Below are 22,025 nucleotides of genomic sequence, written 5' to 3' on the forward strand. Positions count from 1 at the left end.
TTAAATGTTAGTGTTTGTTTTGGGTTTTAACTATTCTAATTGAAAAGGGCTTGTAATTTTGAAGAAGGCCAAAGATACTTCAGCAATTAAAACATTATGCTTTCTTTAAAAAGCATTTATATGTTTTGAAAGACTTAACATGTATAAACATGTATCTTTTTTGGAGTAGCTATGTTTCTAGATTTTTCAGGACATGAGTACAAACCAGTTGAATATAGTTGAGTGCTAATACCCCTTTCTTAGGAACTTTTTACTGCATTGTTGTCCTATAAAGGTTTTTTTCTCTAAGTTCTGTATGTGTTTATTATTGTTTTGTTGTTATTTTGCTTTAGATGGTTTTATATCACTGTGCAAGAGAAAAATAATGAATGTTTGGCTTAATTGTTCTTAGGTAAGCCTTAACATTTCCCAAGTTGTTTAATGTGGGATTAAAGATTTTGTGTGTTTATTGTTCAATGATTATGTTTTGAAAAAATTTATTAAAGGTGAATGTATTAAGATATTTAACTATGGTTAAGAGTGCATATATGTGCACACAGACACATACATAATTTCCATAGTATCTTTCTCAGTTTTAGGGGAAAGGGGCTTTAAAATTTTATATGAAAATAAACCAGAAAAAAAACACACACAACACGGAACAATTACCATTACAGATCACATTCGGAGACAGTAAAACATTTGGACTTGCTGAGATTTTTTTGACATCCATCATGAGGACCCAAATGGTTCTTTTTGGTTTGGTTGCAGGTATCCTATGCTAAAAATATTTGTGAACAATACATTTCTTTGATCTTTGTCTATGTATCTTTCATAATGAGTCTTTCATTATATGTTTTTGGAATTGCACCCGGTAGCTGAGAATAACTGTTACATTTCTGTTGTTTAGTCATCAAATAGTAATTACCCTTCAACTCTCCTTACCCCTGTTACCGTGAAAGAAAATTCATTTAACTTCTCTGATGCCCACCAGAATCAGACAGTATAACATACAAAGTAGTGTTGGAAAAAGGGAAATGGTGTGGGTGGTATTCTCTAATGCCTCTCTGTTTTCCTCCTTGCATTTAAATAACATCTTATTCACAACAGATAAACTTGATGTCAGCTCCGTTTCATTTTTAGGGTTTACAGATTAGGAATTTGATTTCTTGGAGTTAGGTTCATTTTAACAAAATTCCACTGAATGAAAAGAAATTGAATGTCCTGCAGAGTGTGTGGTAGCTTAGGAAAAGGAGCCAATACATTTTTCTTGTGGAAGTTAACATTTTATTATAAGTTTGACTAGTTATATTACTAAGGAGGTGATTTTAGTTAGTGTCCTATGTAATTGTATTCATAATTTCAAACCTATGGAGAAAATTTTAAATAAGACTAGGACTGTCTCTTGAAACTTTTCTAACAATTTTTAAAGGCATGCAGGAGAGGAAGGTATTTTTACTGTAGCCTATGGGGTATTTTAAAATATTTCGACTTGAGCCATTTCGACTATCTCCCAAGTAGTTTTGAGAGTTTAAGAAATTGATTTTAATAAATAAAGAGCTGTATCCTTTGAGAGAGCATTTTTACTTAAACTATTTCCCTCAGGAGATTTTTATATGTAACTCATGCATTTATAGTTTGTTGTGACTATATAAGAGGAATTTATTTTCATATTATATGAGCAACTAGAAAAAACACACATTTCCTCTTTTGTGAGAAAGTCTTAAAAAATGTGTGAATAGTATAAAACAGAGCAGATATTTCCAGCAAGACATGATGGGGAGAATAAATGTAGCCAGATAAAACCCTCTTAAGGAAACAACGGAGTATAGAGAGAAAGATGAAATTTCTTCTTCGGTGTTTTCTAAAGACATTATAATCTATCTATCTCAACATTGAAGTCAAAACCACTGAGAGACAGAGCTGGAAAATTGACATATTCAACCTTTCTGTGAATTGGGTGAAATAAGTGGAGAGTGAACGTTAGGCTTCAATGGAATATATGCAAATGTTTGGAAATGGTAGTATTACATCTAATAGGTACCTTTAATTGGTCAGAATTAGTTCATGCATCAATCTACCATGATCAGTAGTTTCCAAGGACACTCAAATGCTATTGTGTTTACTTTCATGTAGACAAACCTGAATAGATATTGAAAGGTTCGAAGTGGGCTGGGGTCGCACACCTATGACATGAGGCCATAATGTATCAAAAAAAGCGTTTATTTCAAGCATCTGGGTGCAGGTGGGCTGAGTCCAACAAAGGAATCAGCAGAGACTGAAGGGGGAGGCAGACTTTTATTAACCTCTGCTGGCTGCAAACAGTTCTGCTGACGTAAGGGTTTGGTCCGTCCTTGGCTCCTCCCTGTGCCAGGTGTCTAGTGGTTATCTAGGCTATGCCGAGCTCAAGGCCGCAAGCTTTCTGCAAGATATCTGCTAAGCACAGTAAGTTTCCTCTGCCCCGTTTTATTCTCATTAACCCTTTCAGATATATATGTTTTTCTTGGACTAATACCAGGGCAGTCATAGCATATACAAATCCATGTTGATTTGTTTTTAACATTGTATTTTAATGGATGTATATATTGGTAGTGGAATTATCTATGAAGTTGATTTAGCTGAGCAAATTATCTTTTTAAAAGGCTGAAAATACAAAGTTTTTGTTGGCTACTATTTGGAGGTACTGATCCATGATCTGCATATATGATAATGTTCGTGTTGGGTTGTACATTGGTTTTAATCACCTAGGACCACTTTTTTCCCCAGTGCATATAACTAAGGTTTGGTTATAATTGGCAACATTAGTAATAAAATGAGATGTTTTCCTATTAAATAAAACATGTGAACACCATTTAAAATCATCTTTAAAGTCTTCTAAACCCTTTGAATTAGTTGTTTCATGTCTTATAATTTTACCAAGTTTCTGATTCCCCCAAGAAACTCTGAACTATCACTCATTTTATTTGATGTTCCAGTGATTTGGGTTGCAGTACGAGATTTCACATGGGAATAGAACACCATTAGAGGGAAATAAAATCCTTTGTACAGAACACGTAACCCTCTATAGTAGCCTTTAGCACTACACAAATATTGATAAAAGGATGACATAACCAATTATTGTTCTCTTGCACCTGAGACTAATTGCCTTTACAGCTTATCGGACTTTAGATAAAACTTTCTAATTTTAGCTTTTTCCCCTTTGAAAGATAGTTGTGAATTCAGCCAATCAAATAATAAATGTACATGCAGTCACTACTTCCTGTTATGTCTATATTGTGTATAGTGTACTGAGCTCATCATCCACTATTTCTTTGCTTTTAACTTACATGAACTATGACTAAATAATTCAGAGTCAAAATCTCCAATTTTGGATGAAAGGTTGACATTTTTGGAAACTGTGAAGGGTTTTCCTTTACACGTATATATGAGGGAGCAGAATCTCATTCCCTTATTAAATAGGTACATTTATATAGTTTCCCTCACTTTGTTTTCCCCCAGAGAACTAGAGAATATTGTTTTTCATAGAATCCTCTGATACTTTAATTAAACATAAGATTTTCTTTCCTTTGATTATGGCTATCAGTATAAGTGGGCCTTATAAAAATATTGACCTCCTCTTTGAGAAAGACAAGGTCACAACTGCAGCATAATCCATCCCACCCACTCCTGCTCCTGCTCCTGCTCCTGCTCCTCTCCTGCTCCTGCCTCACAGCTATTACTTCTCCCAGAGGAACAAATCAGTCAGGAAGCCAAACCACAGCCATGGCTTTTAAGGATACCAGAAAGACACTTTGTGGAGCCATAGGTGGTGACTCACTGAATTAGGATTGCTCTAACCAGTCTCAATGGAAAGACTTTGGAGAAGGTGTGTGCTTAGTTGATCAGAGGCACAAAGGAGAAGAATCTCAATGTGAAAAGAGCAGTTTGGATGCCTACCAAGACTCTGAAAATCACTACAAGCAAAGCTTCCTGTGGGGAGGGTTCTAACACTTGGGATCAGTTTCAGATGAAGATCCACAGGGGATGCATTAACTTGCAGTGTCCTAAGATTGTTAAGCAGATTACTTCCATCAGAATTGAGCCAGGAATCAAAGTTGAAGTCACCATTGCAGATGCTTAAGTCAACTTTTTTTTTTTTTAAATAAATTGACTACTGTTAAAAAAATGATCTCGGAGGTTCTGAAGGCTCAGGATAGACTTATGTTTTAAAACCTAATTTTTTAGATAGATAATTGTTTAAAAAGATGCTTTGATTGATTTTAGAGAGAGGGGATGGGAAAGGGAGATAGAGAAACATCAATGTGAGAGAACATTGATTGGTTGACTCCTGCACATCCCCCACCGCTGTCCCCGGGGATGGAGCCTGCAACCTGGGCATGTGCCTTGACCAGGAATTGAACTGATGACCTTTTGGTGCACCAGACAGTGCTCAACCAACTGAGCCCTATTTGCCAGGGCTATTTTATATAATTTTGATATTTTTTGTCAAGATTATTCATGAACTATAAATAGACTCTCTCTCCCTGTACAGCCTCCCCTCATTATAACTTCTATATTTACTAGAGGCCCAGTGCATGAAATTCGTGCACTGGGGGGGGTTCTTAGCCCAGCCTGTGCCCTCTTGCAGTCTGGGAGCCCTCAGGAGCTTAAGCTGTCAGTTGGTCATCCTTAACGCTGCTGTGGAGGTGGGAGAGGCTCCTGCCACTGCCGCTGTGCTCACCAGCCATGAGCCCGGTTCAGGGCTTCTGGCTGAGCGGCGCTCCCCCTGTGGGAGCGCATTGACCACCAGGGGGCAGCTCCTGCGTTGAGCATCTGCCCGCTGGTGGTCAGTGCACATCATAGTGACCAGTGGTTCCACTGTTTGGTCGATTTGCATATTGGCCTTTTATTACATAGGATCCCAATGTCAATTGGCAAGTGCTAAATATAGTGGAAAATAAATATATACCAAGTTAAAGAAATCACAAAAGGTAATATGAGTACCAAATACTATATATAAATTATCTATTGAAGAAGCCTAGCATCTGTTTAGATTCTAATGCATATTTCACATTAATTAAAATACTTTTTAATAAATGAATGATAAAATGTTAATATTATTAAAAAGTAGCCTTTATGCCTAAAATTCATACTGTAATTTGGACTAGGAGATTAAAAGAACATTTAAGTTTCTTATTTTTAATATTTTCACAAAATTTTGGTGCAAGCTTAACTGTGCTATTTCACAGGCATTATTTCATTTAGTAGTCACAAAGACCTAATGGGGTGTAGGTACTATTCTCATCCCTATTTTGAAGATGAGTAAATTAACTTAGAGAGTTTTAAGTAACTGATAAAAAATAACACAGGTTGACTGTGGTAGAGATGGGATTGGAACCTGGATCTGTCGTCTTCTAAAGTATATGCACTTAACTATGCCACTATGTAGCCTCATAGCATATTTCATTGATGGATGGAGTGATATTTTTGTGACCTTTTAGTAAACTTGGAAAAGGTCTTTAATTTTTAACTTCTTGAGCAATGTACCAAATGTTGGACTGCCTGATAGACATAGCCAAGCCATTTATACCTAAGTTCAGAAACACTATCTCATTGTGGGTCAGTTCCTCTTATTCCCTAGATAATCTTCCTGGCTTCTTTTTTAGTCTTCAGATCTAAACCTGGCTTCTTGCTCACTCATACATTAATCATCCTGACTGATCTTTCTATCTGTTTTGTTTGGGTGGCTTATTTATTCCACCTGGTTTCCTGACAAGTGATGGCTACAAATATCACCATGCATGTGTATCATGTCAAGACACCTCTTAAAATTTTTTTTTAATATGTTGATTTCAGAGAGAAGAAGGGAGAGGCAGAGAGAGAGAGAGAGAGAGAGAAACATCTATGAGAGAGAATCATTGATTAGCTGCCTCCTGCATGTCCCCTTAATGGGGACCGAGTCCGGAAAACTAGGTAATCGAACCATGGCCTCCTGATTCATGGGTCAGTGCTCAACCACTGAGCAACACTGGCCGGGCAAGACAACTGTTTAACTTTGGTAACTTGATAGCATAAAATCACCAGTATGTTAATACCTAAAAATAAAACTGTGGATTATATATCCCATTAAAAAAAAAAAAAGCATAAGCTATATTTTGGCTCTATTCCAATAAGCTGCCTTACCTAAACCTTGATTGGAAGTTTTAGTTGGAGTTTCCAGATATCTTTTCTTAATATTATTTGGTAGATTTCTTGTGAAGCTTAGGGCTTCAAATATAATAGAAACAGGAATTGAAAGGTACTTATCACACCTAAATGAATGAAGTAAACTGTCCAGTAATACAAACCATATATTTGTGTGTCTAGACATATAAGTTCAATGTGATTCTGAACAACCATTGATTCTTCTTCAATGAATTATTGGTGGAGTCATTAGCCAGATATTGTTTTAGAAAATTGTACACTGGTCTTGTTATTAATTTCTAATGGTATGGTTCAAATAAACATGAGTTTTGGAGTCAGACCTGGGTTTGAGTCCTAGAAATCATACTTGTTCAGTGATGTTTGGCAAATTACCTGACTACTTTGCTTCTCAGTTTCCGCGTGTGAAAAGAGTTTTCAGAATGGCTGATGTTAAAAAGGTTGACAATATGAAGTGCCTGGGAGGATTTGGAGCAATTGGAACTGTTGCACTTTGCTGAAGGAATGCCAATTTGGAAAGTAGTTTTGTAAAAAAGTTAAACATCCATTTACCCTAAGAGCCAGCAATTCAACTCCTAATTATTTTCCCAAGCAAATGAAAACATATGCTTACACAAAAAACTTACATGTGAATATTTGTAGTAGCTTTATTCATCATCACCAAAACCTGGAAACAATCTAGATGCTCATCAACTGATGAATGTATAAAATCAATTGTGGCATAACCATACAATAAAAAGGAGTAGACTACTGATCCATGCACCAAATTGTTGAAGATCATTGTATTTATGCTAAGTTAAAGAAGCCAGACACAGAATCCTGTACATTGTGTGATTCCATTTCTAAAGATATTCTTGAAACAGCAAAACTATAGGGACACAAATCAGAAAGGTGGTTGCCAGGGACATGGGAGTAGGGAAAAGGGATTGACTGCGAAGGAAAAAGACTAAATATTTTGGAGTGATGGAAATGTTGCATATCTTGTTTGTGTTGGAGATTGCATGACTATACCTTTGTCAAGAGGATGAATTTTTCTGTATGTAAATCATATAACTGAAAAAAACAACTTATGTTTCAGAGTGGTTATGGAAATTATGATAGATGAATCTCCTCCCCCATTTGTTCTTCTGTTAGGTTGTTCATTATCCCTGGCTGCTTCTATGCCTCCTATAAATTTAGGGACCATGATAAATTGCAATTTCTTGTTTCAGGGTTGAGATACTATAGAAAATTTGTGTTTATATGTCCTTACCTGCAGTCTTGGAATCAGATTTTAAATCAAGTCATCAACTGTATTTTTATATTTTTATTTTATTATTGATTTCAGAGAGGAAGGGAGAGGGAGATAGAGAAACATCAATGATGAAAGAAAATCATTGATTGGCTACCTCCTGCACGCCCCCTATTGGGGATCAAGACCGCAACCCAGGCATGTGCCCTTGACTGGAATTGAATGTGGGACCCTTCATTCTGTAGGCCAATGCTCTATCCACTGAGCCAAACCAGCTAGAGCCCTATTTTTATATTTTTAGATATTCCAATTAGTACTGAATAACTCAGAGCTGGAACTTGCATGCTCTGTAAAATATACCAAATATACTTGCTTTGATTGGATTCTGTATCTGTCCTGTGGCAGTGGGAGTGTTCAGTATGGTTGGCAGGGTGTGCCATATAAAGCAATCTTGAGTTTTGAGCCTCAGTGCTTCCTGAGAAAGGCTCTTACACTTGTTGGCAAACCATGTTTCTCTATCACTGGTTCCCAAACCTGAGCAAGCATCAGAATCAACTGGAGTAGTTAAAACCCACATTGCTTGGCCCCACCCCCAGAGTTACTCATTCCATAGGTCTAGGTTGGGGTCCAAGAATTTGCATTTCTAATGACTTCCTAGATGATGTTGATGCTACTGGTGTGAGACACACACGTTGAGAACCACTGATTTATGCTTACTTCTTGTGTTACAGTGTCAAAATTCCTGCCTAACTATCAAAGCCAACATTTTGTTTTTAAACTGCTTGTGAGGCATGGGGAGAGGGAGAGAGTGGGAGAAAATAGTGTTTGGCTAGAGGCCACAAAAATGTCCAATGCTTAAAAGCAGAGAAATGATGCTGGCAAGAGAAAAAGGTTAAAAAAAAGGATGTCTAGTTGCCCCCTTCCTTTTATCCTCCTCATGCTGCATCATTATCATTTTATCCCCCTAGCAACAGGCTCCCTTTGGACTCCTATTCTCTGTCAAAGTTCTGAGGATTCTTACTAGGCCTCCTCTGCCCATTGGCCTAAGATATTCTTGGTTAAGACTTTTCACAGTCTAGTTTGTTACAAATAGGCCCTCCTCCTTATACTTAAGTTTAGTGATTGTGTCCTAATTTTTCCAGAACACTAGTAATTTGCACTGAATTAAATCAAAGTACCATAAACTGCTCAATTTGAAGCAGTCCGGGGTGTGTAAGTAGATGACTGATTTCAAGTTTACAGATATAAATCATGCTCTTGTATCAAACAATTTCCTAGACCCAGGAAGAAATCACCCTAATAATATTAATAGCACTAAGTGTAAAAAGAGTACGAGTAAAATTTAGAATCTTAAAAACAATTTGTAAGCGTTAAATGTGAGGAATTCAGAGATCATTTTATCCTTCCCAAATACCAAAGGAGATCTGAAATTTGGTCAGAACTCCTATTATTGTAAGGTTGTTTGTACGGTATGTTGTGCTGTAATGATATCTGCTGATTTCTCTCTGTGATGGTTAAATACAATTTATTATGCTTAGAGCTGGTGTCCTTTTATCCTTCCACCACTGTCCAGCTGATTAACAAGAGTCTTTAGAGAAAATTGCTCATTGTACTGGTTGATTACATGCCTCAATTGAATAGTAGCTTGCTGCCAATTATCATTACAATGCCATATTGATTTTTTTCATTTCCACTGTGAAAATTAAAGCAGAATTTGTTTAAAATGAGCTTCTACATATATTGTGGATGTGATTGGTTTTGAATATTTCAGCTATTTTTTAAAATATCTTTTCAGTGATCTGACGATTCTTACTGATATTTTCTTATAAATTTAGCTATTTTGTTGATAAGCTTTACTTTATGAAGACATGAAATGTAGTTTAAAGACTGAAATAGAATATAGTCATTGTGAAATATGTATAGGTTTTCATTTTTGCTTTATAGGAGTCTGCTATATATTAATTTACATTTGTGAAGTTCTTGGGCAATATGAGACTACTGATTCTCTTAATGACACAAGTCATTAAGTTTATTTAAATTTGAATTAGCAAATATTTACTTAGTGTTGACTATATATAAGCTAGCCTGCTAAGTATTATTGAAGACAGAAAGACAAATGAGATAATATAACTGTCTTCACTGAATTTTTAATACAGATGTGTAGAACATGTGTGACAAGAACATTATCAAACAATAAGAAATAAAGATACATGAGTGTTCAAAGGAACAATAACTCCTATTTGGATGGAAGACTTATCAGGAAAAACACTAATGGAGGAATTGACACTCAATTTGAGCCTTAAAGGGTTTGGAGAGATGGGAGTTGGGGTTGCCTTATGGAAAGAAACATAAATTAAGAAATGCAGGGAAGTGCAGGGAGGACTCCAGGAAGGACAGTGTCTGATTTTCACTAAACATGTAGTATAAGGCCTGAGGCTGTAAAGGTAGGTTGACACTAGATCAGAGTCAGGATTTGAAATGTGTTAGGTAGTCCAGAGGACTACTTTGGACAAAAGACTAGTTAAGTTCAGTCAAGTTTGGTATTTTGTAAAATAAAAAAAAGAACAAATGAAGCTGTAGAGAACCTGGTTGGGAGGTTCCTGGCTTGTTAAGGTGACTAGGGCTACACTAGAATGTTAGCAGAGACAATGGAAAGGAGGGCCAGCCCATGTGTGGGAGGCATTCTAGAAGTATAATATTCAGGACTGGATAATAAAAAGTCAAATGAAGCTCTACCTGATCAGTCTCCAGCCTTCTAGCACACATGGGACTTCATCTCCTGCTGCTCATCCAGGCCCCTTATTCAGCTCTAGCCACTCAGGTTTCCTCACAGCTCCTGGAATTTCCAAGCAGAATAGCTACCACCTCAGTACCCAGTTGCACTTATTCCCCCTCCTGGGAAAGTCCTCATTTCCTTCAAGGCTCTACTCAAATGCTACCTTATCGAGAATTTGTCCCCTGCCACTCCTATCCCATTTAACAATGTTTATTTTTGTTCATTGCACCAAAGCAGTGACATTTTGTTATATGTTTATCTGCTTATCATCTGTCTCCCTCTTTGAGACGGTAAGCTATATAAGGGTAAGGGCTTAGTTTTGTTGCCTGTTATATATCTCTCACCTAGATAGAACATGCTGGTACTACATATATGCACTCAATAAATATAGATGAGGGATCCTAGCTGGTTTGGCTCAGTGGATAGAGCATTGGACTGCATGCAGACTGGAAGGTTCCGGTTTCGATTCTAGTGGGGAGCACGTGCTCGGGTTTCGGGCTCGATCGCCAGTAGAGGGCGTGCAGGAGGCAGCCAATCAATGATACTATCTCATTATTGATGTTTCTGTCTCTCCCTCTCCGATCCTCTCTGAAATCAATAAAAATATATTTTAAAAAATATTGATGAGGGATCACAGATTATGCAAGTATTTCAAGTCCGAATGATTAAAAAAGTATAGTGGTGTAATTAACAACATGGAAGAATGGAAGAGGAGTTGATTTTGGGAAGCAGGGGCAAAGAGGAAGATAAATTTGGCTTATAAGTTCAGGTTTAAGTATATGTTGCTAGAGAAACAACCAAGGCAGGGCTGTGGAGTGGGCAATCTAAAATGTGAAGAAAATTGTGACATTGAGGTAAAGATCTTGAGTCATCCTCACAGAGGATGCTTGAAGCAATTGGAGTAGAAAAAAGAATGATGAACAATATAAAGATAGGATTATTATATTTGAAAATCAAAATTTCATTTTAGATACTTCATGTTTTCAATATACAAACTTATCTATGCATTTTTTTTTTTATTTCCTAGCTGGGTTAACAACTTTGGCCATGAAGGTCTTGGACTCTTATTGGATGTGCTGGAAAAGCTTCTGGACAAGAAACAGTAAGAACAAACATGAAAAAAATCACCAAAGGGGAAATGTTTAAGCACAGTATAATAGTTTTTTTTTCTTTTATTCAGGCAAGAAAATATTGACAAGAAGAATCAGCATAAACTTATTCAGTGCCTCAAAGCATTTATGAATAATAAGGTAAGTAGTGTTTATTTCTGCCTCTGTCACAAAAGGTAAGAACTTACCCAACAGTATGAAAATATGAAACATACAAAATAGTGTGTGCTTATTCAGTTTACAGAAAGGTCTTTATGATGCAAATCATCATGGTTCATTTAAATAGTATTTAAAATATATTTTCCTTCACAAAATATTTATCGGTAAGTTTTTACAATCATGCATACATGTAAGTCTTATTCCCAAATTAGATAATGCTTTTTTTTTCTTTTGTAGTAGAGAAAAATTTAGATGTCATATGTTGAGTAGCATTTTCTTAGTGTTTTTTATTCCTTTGAAAAGGAAAATTCAAAGCCATTGTTTGACTTGTTTGCTAAGAACATTATAAGATTACGATTTCTTTTTCTTTTATGTTCAATTAATGTCAGTTAACGTACATAAAAGACATTTCTGAAAATTGGTGTGGGTTTTTTTTTGTGTTTTTTTTTGCATTATGAGGGACTCAATGAAATAATCCATACAAGGGTTTTTCTTCTAAAAGTAGTCTGTGCTTAGGTTATGAAGTTAAAGTTTTTTTTAAATTTATCTTTATTGTTGAAAGTATCACAGATGTCTGTTTGTTTTTTTTCCCATTGACCCCCTCTACCCTGCACCTGCCCCTTCCAGGCCTTCACCACACTATTGCCTGTATCCATGGGATATGCATATATGTTCTAGGTTTAATCTCTCCCCACAACTCACTCCCATCCACACCTTCCCTCTGAGACTTGTCAATCTGTTCCATGTCTCTGGATCTATTTTGTTCATCAGTTTATTTTGTTCTTAGATTCCACATATGAGTGACATCATGTGATACTTGTCTTTCTCTGACTGGCTTATTTCGCTTAGCATAATGCTCTCTAGGTCCATTCATGCCATTGCAAATGTTAAGAGTTTCTTAAAGTTATTTTTTTCTATAAACTATTTTGTTACTGTCTTAGAAATGATTTGCTTTGTATTTCCGTAAGTAAAATAACACTGCTAAATTTACTCATTACATAATTCCCTTTAGATGGTGTTTTAAGAATCTCAAATATTAATAGAGATAAATAATTATAACAGTAAACAAAAACTAGCCAAATGTGAACTATAGAATAACCAGTGCAATGAGATATTAATTATTGTATTTTCCATACAAACATGATGGTTTGAATTAGATTGTTCTAAACTAAGGTTAAGGTTTAGTTAGGCCATGTTAATATCTTGTACATAGAGGCTCAGAACATGAACACACGGTGGATCTTTTAAATTATAGGCATATGAAATAATAGGCGAAAGTATGTATTCAAAATAAAAATATACAGTGATAAGTCCATTTCATGTTGGAATAAACTGTCATAATCAAAGAATCAAAGTTTCATCTGAAATGACTTAAACATCAAATTTGTTGACCCCAAGGAGTTTATATTACCTACTTCAAAAATTATTTTTCCTTATACAGTGCATGTCAGAATAGGATCATAAAAAGCTACCAATTGCTTCTTCCTTTGCTGTAATAATGCTCTGAGGTTTAGATTTATGGCTTTTCATTATTACTCATATCTTCATTTTTATTATCAGTATATCCCTACATATTATAAAATACTTTTAAACAATAAGTGGAAATTTGAAAATTAAATGATTTCACTCTCAGTGTGATTTTTAAGGTTGTTATTTTAAATTTGGTAATTATGTGGTAATCATCTGTCAGTTTTACACCTGTGTTTTTCACTTATTTTTTTTACTATTTGTTATCCACTGGCCACCTTTATGTATGCATATTCCTTCTGTTTTCTTTGCTGCTTTTATATTTTGTCTCTTCCATTTCCTTTTATGTTTTTTCTCTTATTTCCTTACTTATTTTGACCTCTGGTAAAGTTACATTTAAGAGCTTTAGCTATTTCTTCATGAATTCTTTTAGAAGTTAAATTAGTAACCATGAAAATCTTCATGTGCATGGTACTTAACTAAAGGTTAGCTTGAAATGGCCATTTTACTCTGATGAAATGTTGTCAGATTTCACTGTAAAAAGCAAACCTGTTTCATAAAAAATCTGAGAAATACTCTGTGGGACAAAGATCAAAGAATATATTACCTTAATGTAGTGAAAACCCATGTTTTGGGCTTTCTTTAAAGTGTCTATACCTATTCATTTTTATAATGCGCACTTGTGCACACATATTCAGGACTGGAAAATAAATGAAAGATATGTCTTCTCTGCGCAGTTGAATATGACACTTAATTGAAATCCAGGTGCCATTTCTTTGGGTTCATAGCTTTCAGAATGCAGCACAGCTGCCTGAAAGGGGAGGATAACAGAGAAGGTACAAAAGAATCTGTACAGAGGCTTATTGCTTTACCTGGAATATAGTATACAAAGAGCTTTTCAACATTTCACCCTTTTTGTTCAACTTAATTTTTTATACAAACATATTGGAGAATTTAACCATGAATTGCAGATATCTCCAGGGAGACCCAGTGACATAAGTGGAATTACTTCAGAAAATCATATCAGTATGTGCTTTACATGTTCTTCTTTGTTGAAGAAATACTGATTGTTCCCATATTTCTCCCAGATCTTTATGGAATTTTAGACAGGCTAATGGAGATCATATCTGATCAAGGACTAAAAACTCCCAAGATGCAGTCATTTCAAATAAAAAACAAAGACAAATAACTGCTTGTTTGAAGAACATTCATGTAATTAGGTAGAACCTTATTGTGGAGGTATGGGTTTTAGAAAATCATTGTAAGTTGTATTTCTTAAAGATATGTTCCAAAGACATTTTGAATGAAAGTTCTTTTATTTTTTTTTTAAAGTTTGGATTGCAAAGGATTCTAGGAGATGAAAGAAGTCTTTTACTATTGGCAAGAGCAATTGACCCCAAACAACCCAACATGATGACTGAAATAGTAAAAATACTTTCCGCTATTTGCATAGTTGGAGAAGATAACATGTAAGTATTGCTATGTTATATTAATTTTATGTAATTTCATGGAAAGTGACACTTGAGAAATTAACAAGTCCTACTTGTATGCTGTTTCGTTAGATAACTTGCATGAAAATAATATGAAATTTTAGGAAAAAATTGGTAGCATCTTTTATCTTATCTATTTACATTTTAGCTTGTTTGATTCTTTGAAAAATAGGTTTAAACAGATAGAATCCTAATGGGAAATTCTTCAAAGTTGGATTCCAAGTGAATGAATAGAATTTTGTCTTGTTGAAGGTAAAGCGATTCCTAGAAATATAGGAAAATAATCAGAGAGTAATTTGGCTACACACACACACACACACACACACACACACACGCGCTCCTACACCCCTACCCCTGTACCCCCCCACACACACACATCACAAAATTTGGCTACTTGAACTAATTAAATTAACTAGATGCTTTTATTTTGAACTATTATTTTGTAGAAGTATTTTATCTGCCTATGGTAAGTGAAAAGATAAAGCAATCATTCATAGAATGAAATAAACTAACCTGTTAAAAAGAAAGAACAGAAAGTCTGGGTAATTTTTTAGAAAGTCTGTGGTAAAAGTGCCAGTTTCAGCAAGTCGTTGCTCATCATACATTAGATAATTTCTTCTTATGGAAATTATATTGAATCAGAAGCAAAATTTCAAACTTAATGTCATTAATATGTCTAGTTAATAAGAAACAATTGTGATAAATAATGAAATACCTGCTAAGGACATGAACTAAAATGTTTCTTCTAAACACTTTGCGTGCCAGCAGTAATTTCCATTTGAATCTGAACAGGGCTATACAAAGAGGAATATTCTAATGCATCGACTTTTTCATATCTGCTAGAATAAAATGAGTTGTTGGTTAGTGCTGGCTAGTGTGTCCTTAGAAACCAAAAGACAAAAAAACAAAAATATTATCATATGGCATTAAATCTTATCTCAGTGAGAACAAACTATAAATGAGGTAACATATGCAATACTGAGGTTTCCTTAGGTTTTATAGAAAAATTAGTTTATACATGCATAAGAAATATTTTTCTAGTCAAATAGATTTTTTTCAATACTTAATTCATGTACTACATCCTACCCTGCTATATTTGATATGCTTTAAATGTAATTTCAGATATAATTTTATAAGGGTAGTACACTACATAGAATTTAATTTGATTCAGACACTGTACAAGAGATAGTCTTTATTATTTTGTTCAGGTAACTAAGTTGCTTGTGCTAGGTGATTATAGATGCTTCTGTAATTACCTAGGCATTCTCTTTCAGGTATTGTTTTCTTGTTCCATTTTCAAAGAATGTTAATGTTTTTAAGTTCTTTTTAAAATTTTTTACTCTTTCTAGCACTATATTATAAAATTTCAGTCAGGAGAGCATTTGAGATCTTATAAAAATTCAAAATAAATAAATACAATTACAGTCAGCTTACACTTGAATAAACTTAATATTTGTAGGTACCATTTCGGGTTGCAGAGATATTAATATCTTTACACAAAATAGCAAAACTTGAAATTTTAAATTTCAGTGTTTATCAGTTAAGTATCTTTTGAAAAATGTCACCCAGAAAAAAAAAAGTCCTCAAGATTTTTAAATTGAATTTTCATGTTAATGCCCTAAAATTATTTAATGCTGTCAATATTTGATGTGTTGAAATATGCAGGTAGAAACACAATTCTTTAATTGTGATGACCTATCTCCTGATCAAACACCAGAAAGAAAGCAGGGAAATCTGATAGAGAAAACCCCATATTCACAATGTGTGTGTGAGATATGTTTCATTCCTTTTCTATTTTTTTCTCTCTAGTCTAGAGAAACTTTTAGGGGCTATAACTACAGCAGCCGAAAGATATAACAGAGAACGATTTTCACCAATTGTGGAAGGGTTAGAAAATCATGAAGCTTTGCAATTACAGGTGAGTCTAGTTTTGTCTTAAATTGCTTCTAGAATTATATTTAGAGGGCTCATTTTGTGTGATACCATTTGCGCTAACACTTAAATTGAATGGAACATAAAAATGAAATTCTTCCTGTTGCTTGGTTGTTCATAAAAACTAGAAGTTTTGTCTGTGAGAATAACAAATTGTTTAAAATTAGAAAAAGTACTTTGGATTATTACAAATGTGATGATTACGATTATCATTAGTATTTGGGTAGAAATTTAGTAATTAATGTAATAAACTGCAGAAATTAAAGCCTTAGCAATAATCAGTGCAACAGCACAAACAATTCAGCCAATGTCATTATCCTAACAAGTGTTAATGATGTATCTGGGCTTCTAGAAATTTAAAAAAACGAAGTGCATCTCTCTTAGTGCCATACACAGCATTCAGAAGTCTGACTCACCAGAATCGTAGTGATTGAATTGCAACTCTAGGACAGTGTTTACCTGACAGCCTGTGTAGACCCAGCCTAAATGTTTTCTTTAGAAAATGACAAAACTCTATATATTTTCTTAGATAATTTCAGGAAATGACCTATTTTATGAATGATGACTTTGTTCTTGACTGGTGAGAATGCATATTTATTGGCCATAATTATAGTGTGAGATCCTGGACTAAACAATTTACTTGTATTATCTGATTTAATTCTCACAACAACCCAGCTATGTAGGTGCTGTTATTTAGCAGTGAGTGTTTAAATATTAAAATTTCTTACCTGATATAAAGTATTTTCTTTTTCTCTTTTTTATTTTATTATCAATTATTGGTTCTTTTTTTTTCCCCACCAGCATTTGAAGCTACAACTGATAAATTGGTTTGTCCAATGAGAATACTGTAGTGTTACAAAGTTATAAAGTCTTCAGATATTTAAGGAAATTTGTTCATTGTTAGTTCTGCTCCAGCTATAATAAGCAGTTTGGATAATCTTTTATGGTATGCCATTTATGTCCAGGATATTACATTTTTTAAATAATTGGGATATTTACTTCCAGTGATTTTTTTTTCTTCTTTTTAAATTATATTTTTATTTATTTCAGAGAGGGAGGGAGTGATAGAAACATCTGAGTGACAATCATTGATCAGCTGCCTCATGCACACCCTCACTGGGGATTGAGCCCGCAGCCTGGGCATGTGCCATGACTGGGAATCATACCATGACCTCCTGGTTCTTAGGTCCACGCTCAACCATTGAGCCACACCAGCCGGGCTCAGTGTTTTTCTTTTTACAAACTAGAGGCTTGGGGGGTCACCCTGGTCTGAACCCTCTCGCAGTCTGGGAGCCCTCAGGGAATGTCTGACTGACAGCTTAGGAGCAGGCCTAAACCGGCAGTCAGACATCCTTAGCACTGCCACAGAGGCAGGAGAGGCTCCCACCACTGCTGCTGCACTCACCAGCGGTGAGCTTGGCTCAGGGCTTCTGGCTGAGCACACTGACCACCAGGGGGCAGCTCCTGCACTGAGCATCTGCCCCATGGTCAGTGCACAGCAAAGTGACCAGTCATTCAGCCATTCTGTAGATTTGCATATTAGCCTTTTATTATATAGGATGTGTCTAAATAAAATCTAATATCTCTATTGAAAGGTTTGAAAACTATCTTTTTAGATGATTTCTTGAAATTTTTGTCCATGTTCCTTTGGCTTACCTAGCTAAATTTCTTTGACTGTCAATCATATGTAGGAGTTTGTACTTGTCTTGCAGTGCTTGTTTAGAAGTAATTAGGTGTTTTAGATATAGTGAATGTTTTCATTACACAGCTCACTCAAAATCGCATAGCTGTTGAGGGGGTAGAGCTTTGATTTGAAGCCAGGTCTTTGTTATATCAACATTGATATATTGAATTGTCTGACCTTTAAAATGACACCTCTGCTATAGAGTAGTTCACCCAAAATGATGAGAAGGGAATGAGATTTTCCAGTCTTCAGGAAGCTGGGCTGAATGGACTGATAAAATGGCAAGTTGTTAACAAGTAAACATATTGAAGAATCATAGACATCTTGTTAGGTATTCAAGAAATTGTTGAATACTTGCTATAGATGCAAACATCTGCAAATCACAAATTGAAATTTCCTATTCTAATGAGCTACAAAAATTAGTAATTTGTTATATACAGAGCCTATTACTATCACAGAATTGTGAAGTGGGTTTGTTTATTTGGACTATTTCATGTGAATGAAAAAATATTATCTAAAATTTCAAAAATATATTCAGAATGCAGAATGAAAAATAAGTTTAAATCTATTGTTTAAAAATATAGTTAGTGCTGTATTTTAACAATGACTTTTCTATTTCGATAGTATCCTGAGAATTCTCAAAATGTTATTATAATCTCAGGAAGTAATTCTGTTAAAGTACAGGACTAATTACATTTTAAATGACAATTATATACCTTTTTTTTTTTTTTTGTGTTTTAAAACAGATTATTAACTTTTCACAGAAGTTTTCTAGATCATCTTTAAAGTGAAATTTTATACCTGTGATAGCATTTTCATTATCTTCAGTACTTCAAAAAATAGATAAGACAGTAAATCACATATCTTCATATACTCTCTCTTCATTGACTTCCCTTCAGCTTAGTAGCATTCTCAAGTTTCCCTCATACTGCAACACCTTCTTTTGATCCTACTTATTCTTGAACTAGCCTCTCATCTTCCTTTTACATTTTATCGTTTAAATCTCTAAAAGAATCATCGATACTTGTTTTCTCTGTTTCCTAAATTACCTTTCACAGCTCAGCTTTTTCACAGTTCACAAAAAGGTCAACAATGATCCTCTAATTTCAAAATCTAATGGCCTATTTCAAATCCTGATCACTTGGCACTATTGATCCCCTCCCTCCTTAAAAATTTTTCTTCCTTTGGCTTTTCAGGCACCATTCTCTCCTTGTTCTTTAACTACCTTTAATTGCTCTTTATCTTCTTCATGTTGTTTCTCTTCTTGGGTATTTTGTTCTCTAAGTTCTATCCTTGGTCTTTTTCTATTATCATTTTTGTATATACATACATGTGTATTATATACAGACATATACAGTATATTCATATACATATATATTTTATTTTCCTCATGAATGTTCTTAATTGATTTTGTAGCTTTAACATCCACTATATTCTAGCGATTCCCCAGATTTATAAGTCCAGCTCACATCTCTCTCTATTCAAACCTAGATGTCTAATGGTCTAACTAGATGTCTTGTAGACATCATAAAAATAAGATACAAAAAATAGCATTTCTAAGCCATGTGCCAATCTATACCAATAAAAGGGTAATATGCTAATTAGACTGGGAGACCTTCCGGATGACCTTCCAGACGTCCTTCCAGACAAAGCCGCTGCGGCTGCCTGAGACTCAGGCAAGCCACAGATGGCAGCTACAGCTACCCAGGGCTGGCCCGAGGCTCAGGGAAGCCGGGGATGGCGGCTGTGAGCTTGGGCAAGCTGCCGATGGTGGCTGCCCAGCCACCCAGGGCTGGGCCAAGGCTCAGGGAAGCCAGGGATGGTGGCTCCCCAGCCCCCCAGGGCTGGCCTGAGGCTCAGGAAAGCCGGGGATGGCATCTGAGAGCTCAGGCAAGCCGCCGATGGTGGCTGCCCTGCTGCCAAGGACAGCCTGAGGCTCAGGCAAGCCGGGGATGGTGGCTGCGAGCTCTGGCAAGCCTGGGATGGCAGTTGCCCAATTGCCCAGGGCAAGCTGCCAATGGCTCAGTTAGGGGCTGATCAGCTGGCAGGGGAGCAGTTAGGGGGCAATCAGGCCAGCAGGGGAGCTGTTAGGGGAATCAGGCTGGCAGGCAGAGGTGGTTAGGGGCAATCAGGCAGGCAGGTAGACAAGTGGTTAGGAGCCAGTTGTCCCGGATTGCGAGAGGGATATCTGACTGCCAGTTTAGGCCCGATCCCAAGGGATCCCGGATTGGAGAGGGTGCAGGCCAGGCTGAGGAACACCTCTCCATACACAAGTTTCGTGCACCGAGCCCCTAGTGTTCTAAATATTTTACATATGTCACCTAATGTTTAAACTCTCAGCAATTCTATGAGAGGTAGTAGTAGTATTCCTATTTTATAGATGAGTAAACCAAGGCTCACAGAGGTTACATAACTTGCTCAAGGTCACAAAGTGAATAGGTAGCAAAGCCCAGATTAGACACTAGGGTGTCTGGCTCCAGAGCACATACTTTTTAAAAAAAAAATTTAAATTCTTTATTGTTTAAAGTATTACATAAGTCTCCTTTCCCCCCCAGTGACCTCTCCCCAGCCGCCCCCACTCCCCACACATGCCCTCCCCCCTCCCCTGTCTGTGTCCATTGGTTTTGCTCATATACATGCATAAAAGTCCTTTGGTTGATCTCTTACCCCCTCACCCCTCACCTTCTCTCATAGGTTGGACAGTCTGTTTGATGCTTCTATGACTCTAGTTCTATTTTGGTTCATCAGTTTATGTTGTTCTTATATTCCACAAATGAGTGAGATCATGTGATATTTATCTTTCTCTGACTGACTTATTTCGCTTAGCATAATGCTCTCCAGTTCCATGCTGTTGCAAATGGTAGAATTCCTTCTTTTTACAGCAGTCTAGTATTCCTTTGTGTAGATGTACCACAGTTTTCCAATACACTCATCTGCTGATGGGCACTTAGGCTGTTTCCAAATCTTAGCTATTGTAAATTTGCTGCTATGAACATAGGGGGTGCATATATCCTTTCTGATTGGTGTTTCTAGTTTCTTGGGATATATTCCTAGAAGTGGGATCACTGGGTCAAATGGAAGTTCCATTTTTAATTTTTTGAGGAAATGCCCTACTGTCTTCCACAGTGGCTGCATTCCCACCAGCAGTGCACGAGGGTTCCTTTTTCTCCACATCCTCGCCAGCACTTGTCATTTGTTGATTTGTTGATGGTAGCCATTCTGACAGGTGTGAGAAATAACCGAATTGTTGTTTTGATTTGCATCTCTCGGATGATCAGTGACTTGGAACATGTTTTCATATGTCTCTCAGCCATCTGTATGTCTTCTTTCTAAAAGTGTCTATTTAGGTCCTTTGCCCATTTTTTGATTGGGTTAGAGCACATGCTCTTACATAACACAGTATCTCCTGAGCTCACTCTCTCTTCCCCTTAACCTGACTCCCCCCAAAAGAAGTCTATTCTTTTTTTCTGCCTTTCTCATTTTAGATTATAGAGTTATAATTATCTACCTAATCTCCAACTTTCCTCCAGACTTCATTATTCTTTGTCCTTGCATCTAATCCATTATCAAGTCTTAGAGAACAGATTATGAATCCATCCCTGTCTCTCTACCCCCATTGCTGTTATCTTCTCCCACCAATATTATTTCAACAATTTTTAAAATTAGTACCCTATACTGATACATTCTTCTCACCATACAGATGTTCTGTACTGTTGTCAGTTATCCTTAAAAATATAAATCCAGCCCTAACCGGTTTGGCTCAGTGGATAGAGCATCAGCCTGCGGACTGAAGTGTCCCAGGTTCGATTCTGATCAAGGGCATGTACCTTGGTTGCGGACACATCCCCAGTAGGGGTTGTGCAGGAGGCAGCTGATCAATGTTTCTCTCTCATCGATGTTTCTAACTATCTATCCCTCTCCCTTCCTCTCTGTAAAAAATCAATAAAAATATATATTAAAAAATATATACATATATATATATATATATATATATATATATATATCCAGTTCTAACATA

General features: G+C 36.0%; 1 protein-coding gene and 1 pseudogene across 1 annotated transcript in view; both read left to right on the forward strand.

The window, feature by feature from the left end:
* DIAPH2 (diaphanous related formin 2) overlaps positions 1 to 22,025 on the forward strand; it is a 988,561-nt gene that overhangs the window by 212,768 nt on the left and 753,768 nt on the right. Inside the window, exons 7-10 of the mRNA XM_028128162.2 lie at positions 11,194 to 11,268; positions 11,347 to 11,416; positions 14,234 to 14,370; positions 16,201 to 16,309. Coding sequence (XP_027983963.1) covers positions 11,194 to 11,268; positions 11,347 to 11,416; positions 14,234 to 14,370; positions 16,201 to 16,309 — 391 coding nt within the window. The remainder of the gene's footprint in view (positions 1 to 11,193; positions 11,269 to 11,346; positions 11,417 to 14,233; positions 14,371 to 16,200; positions 16,310 to 22,025) is intronic.
* LOC103296775 (40S ribosomal protein S20-like) lies at positions 3,742 to 4,099 on the forward strand (annotated as a pseudogene).

The sequence above is a fragment of the Eptesicus fuscus genome, chromosome 1 (genome assembly GCF_027574615.1).
Source record: "Eptesicus fuscus isolate TK198812 chromosome 1, DD_ASM_mEF_20220401, whole genome shotgun sequence".
Lineage (NCBI taxonomy): Eukaryota > Metazoa > Chordata > Mammalia > Chiroptera > Vespertilionidae > Eptesicus > Eptesicus fuscus.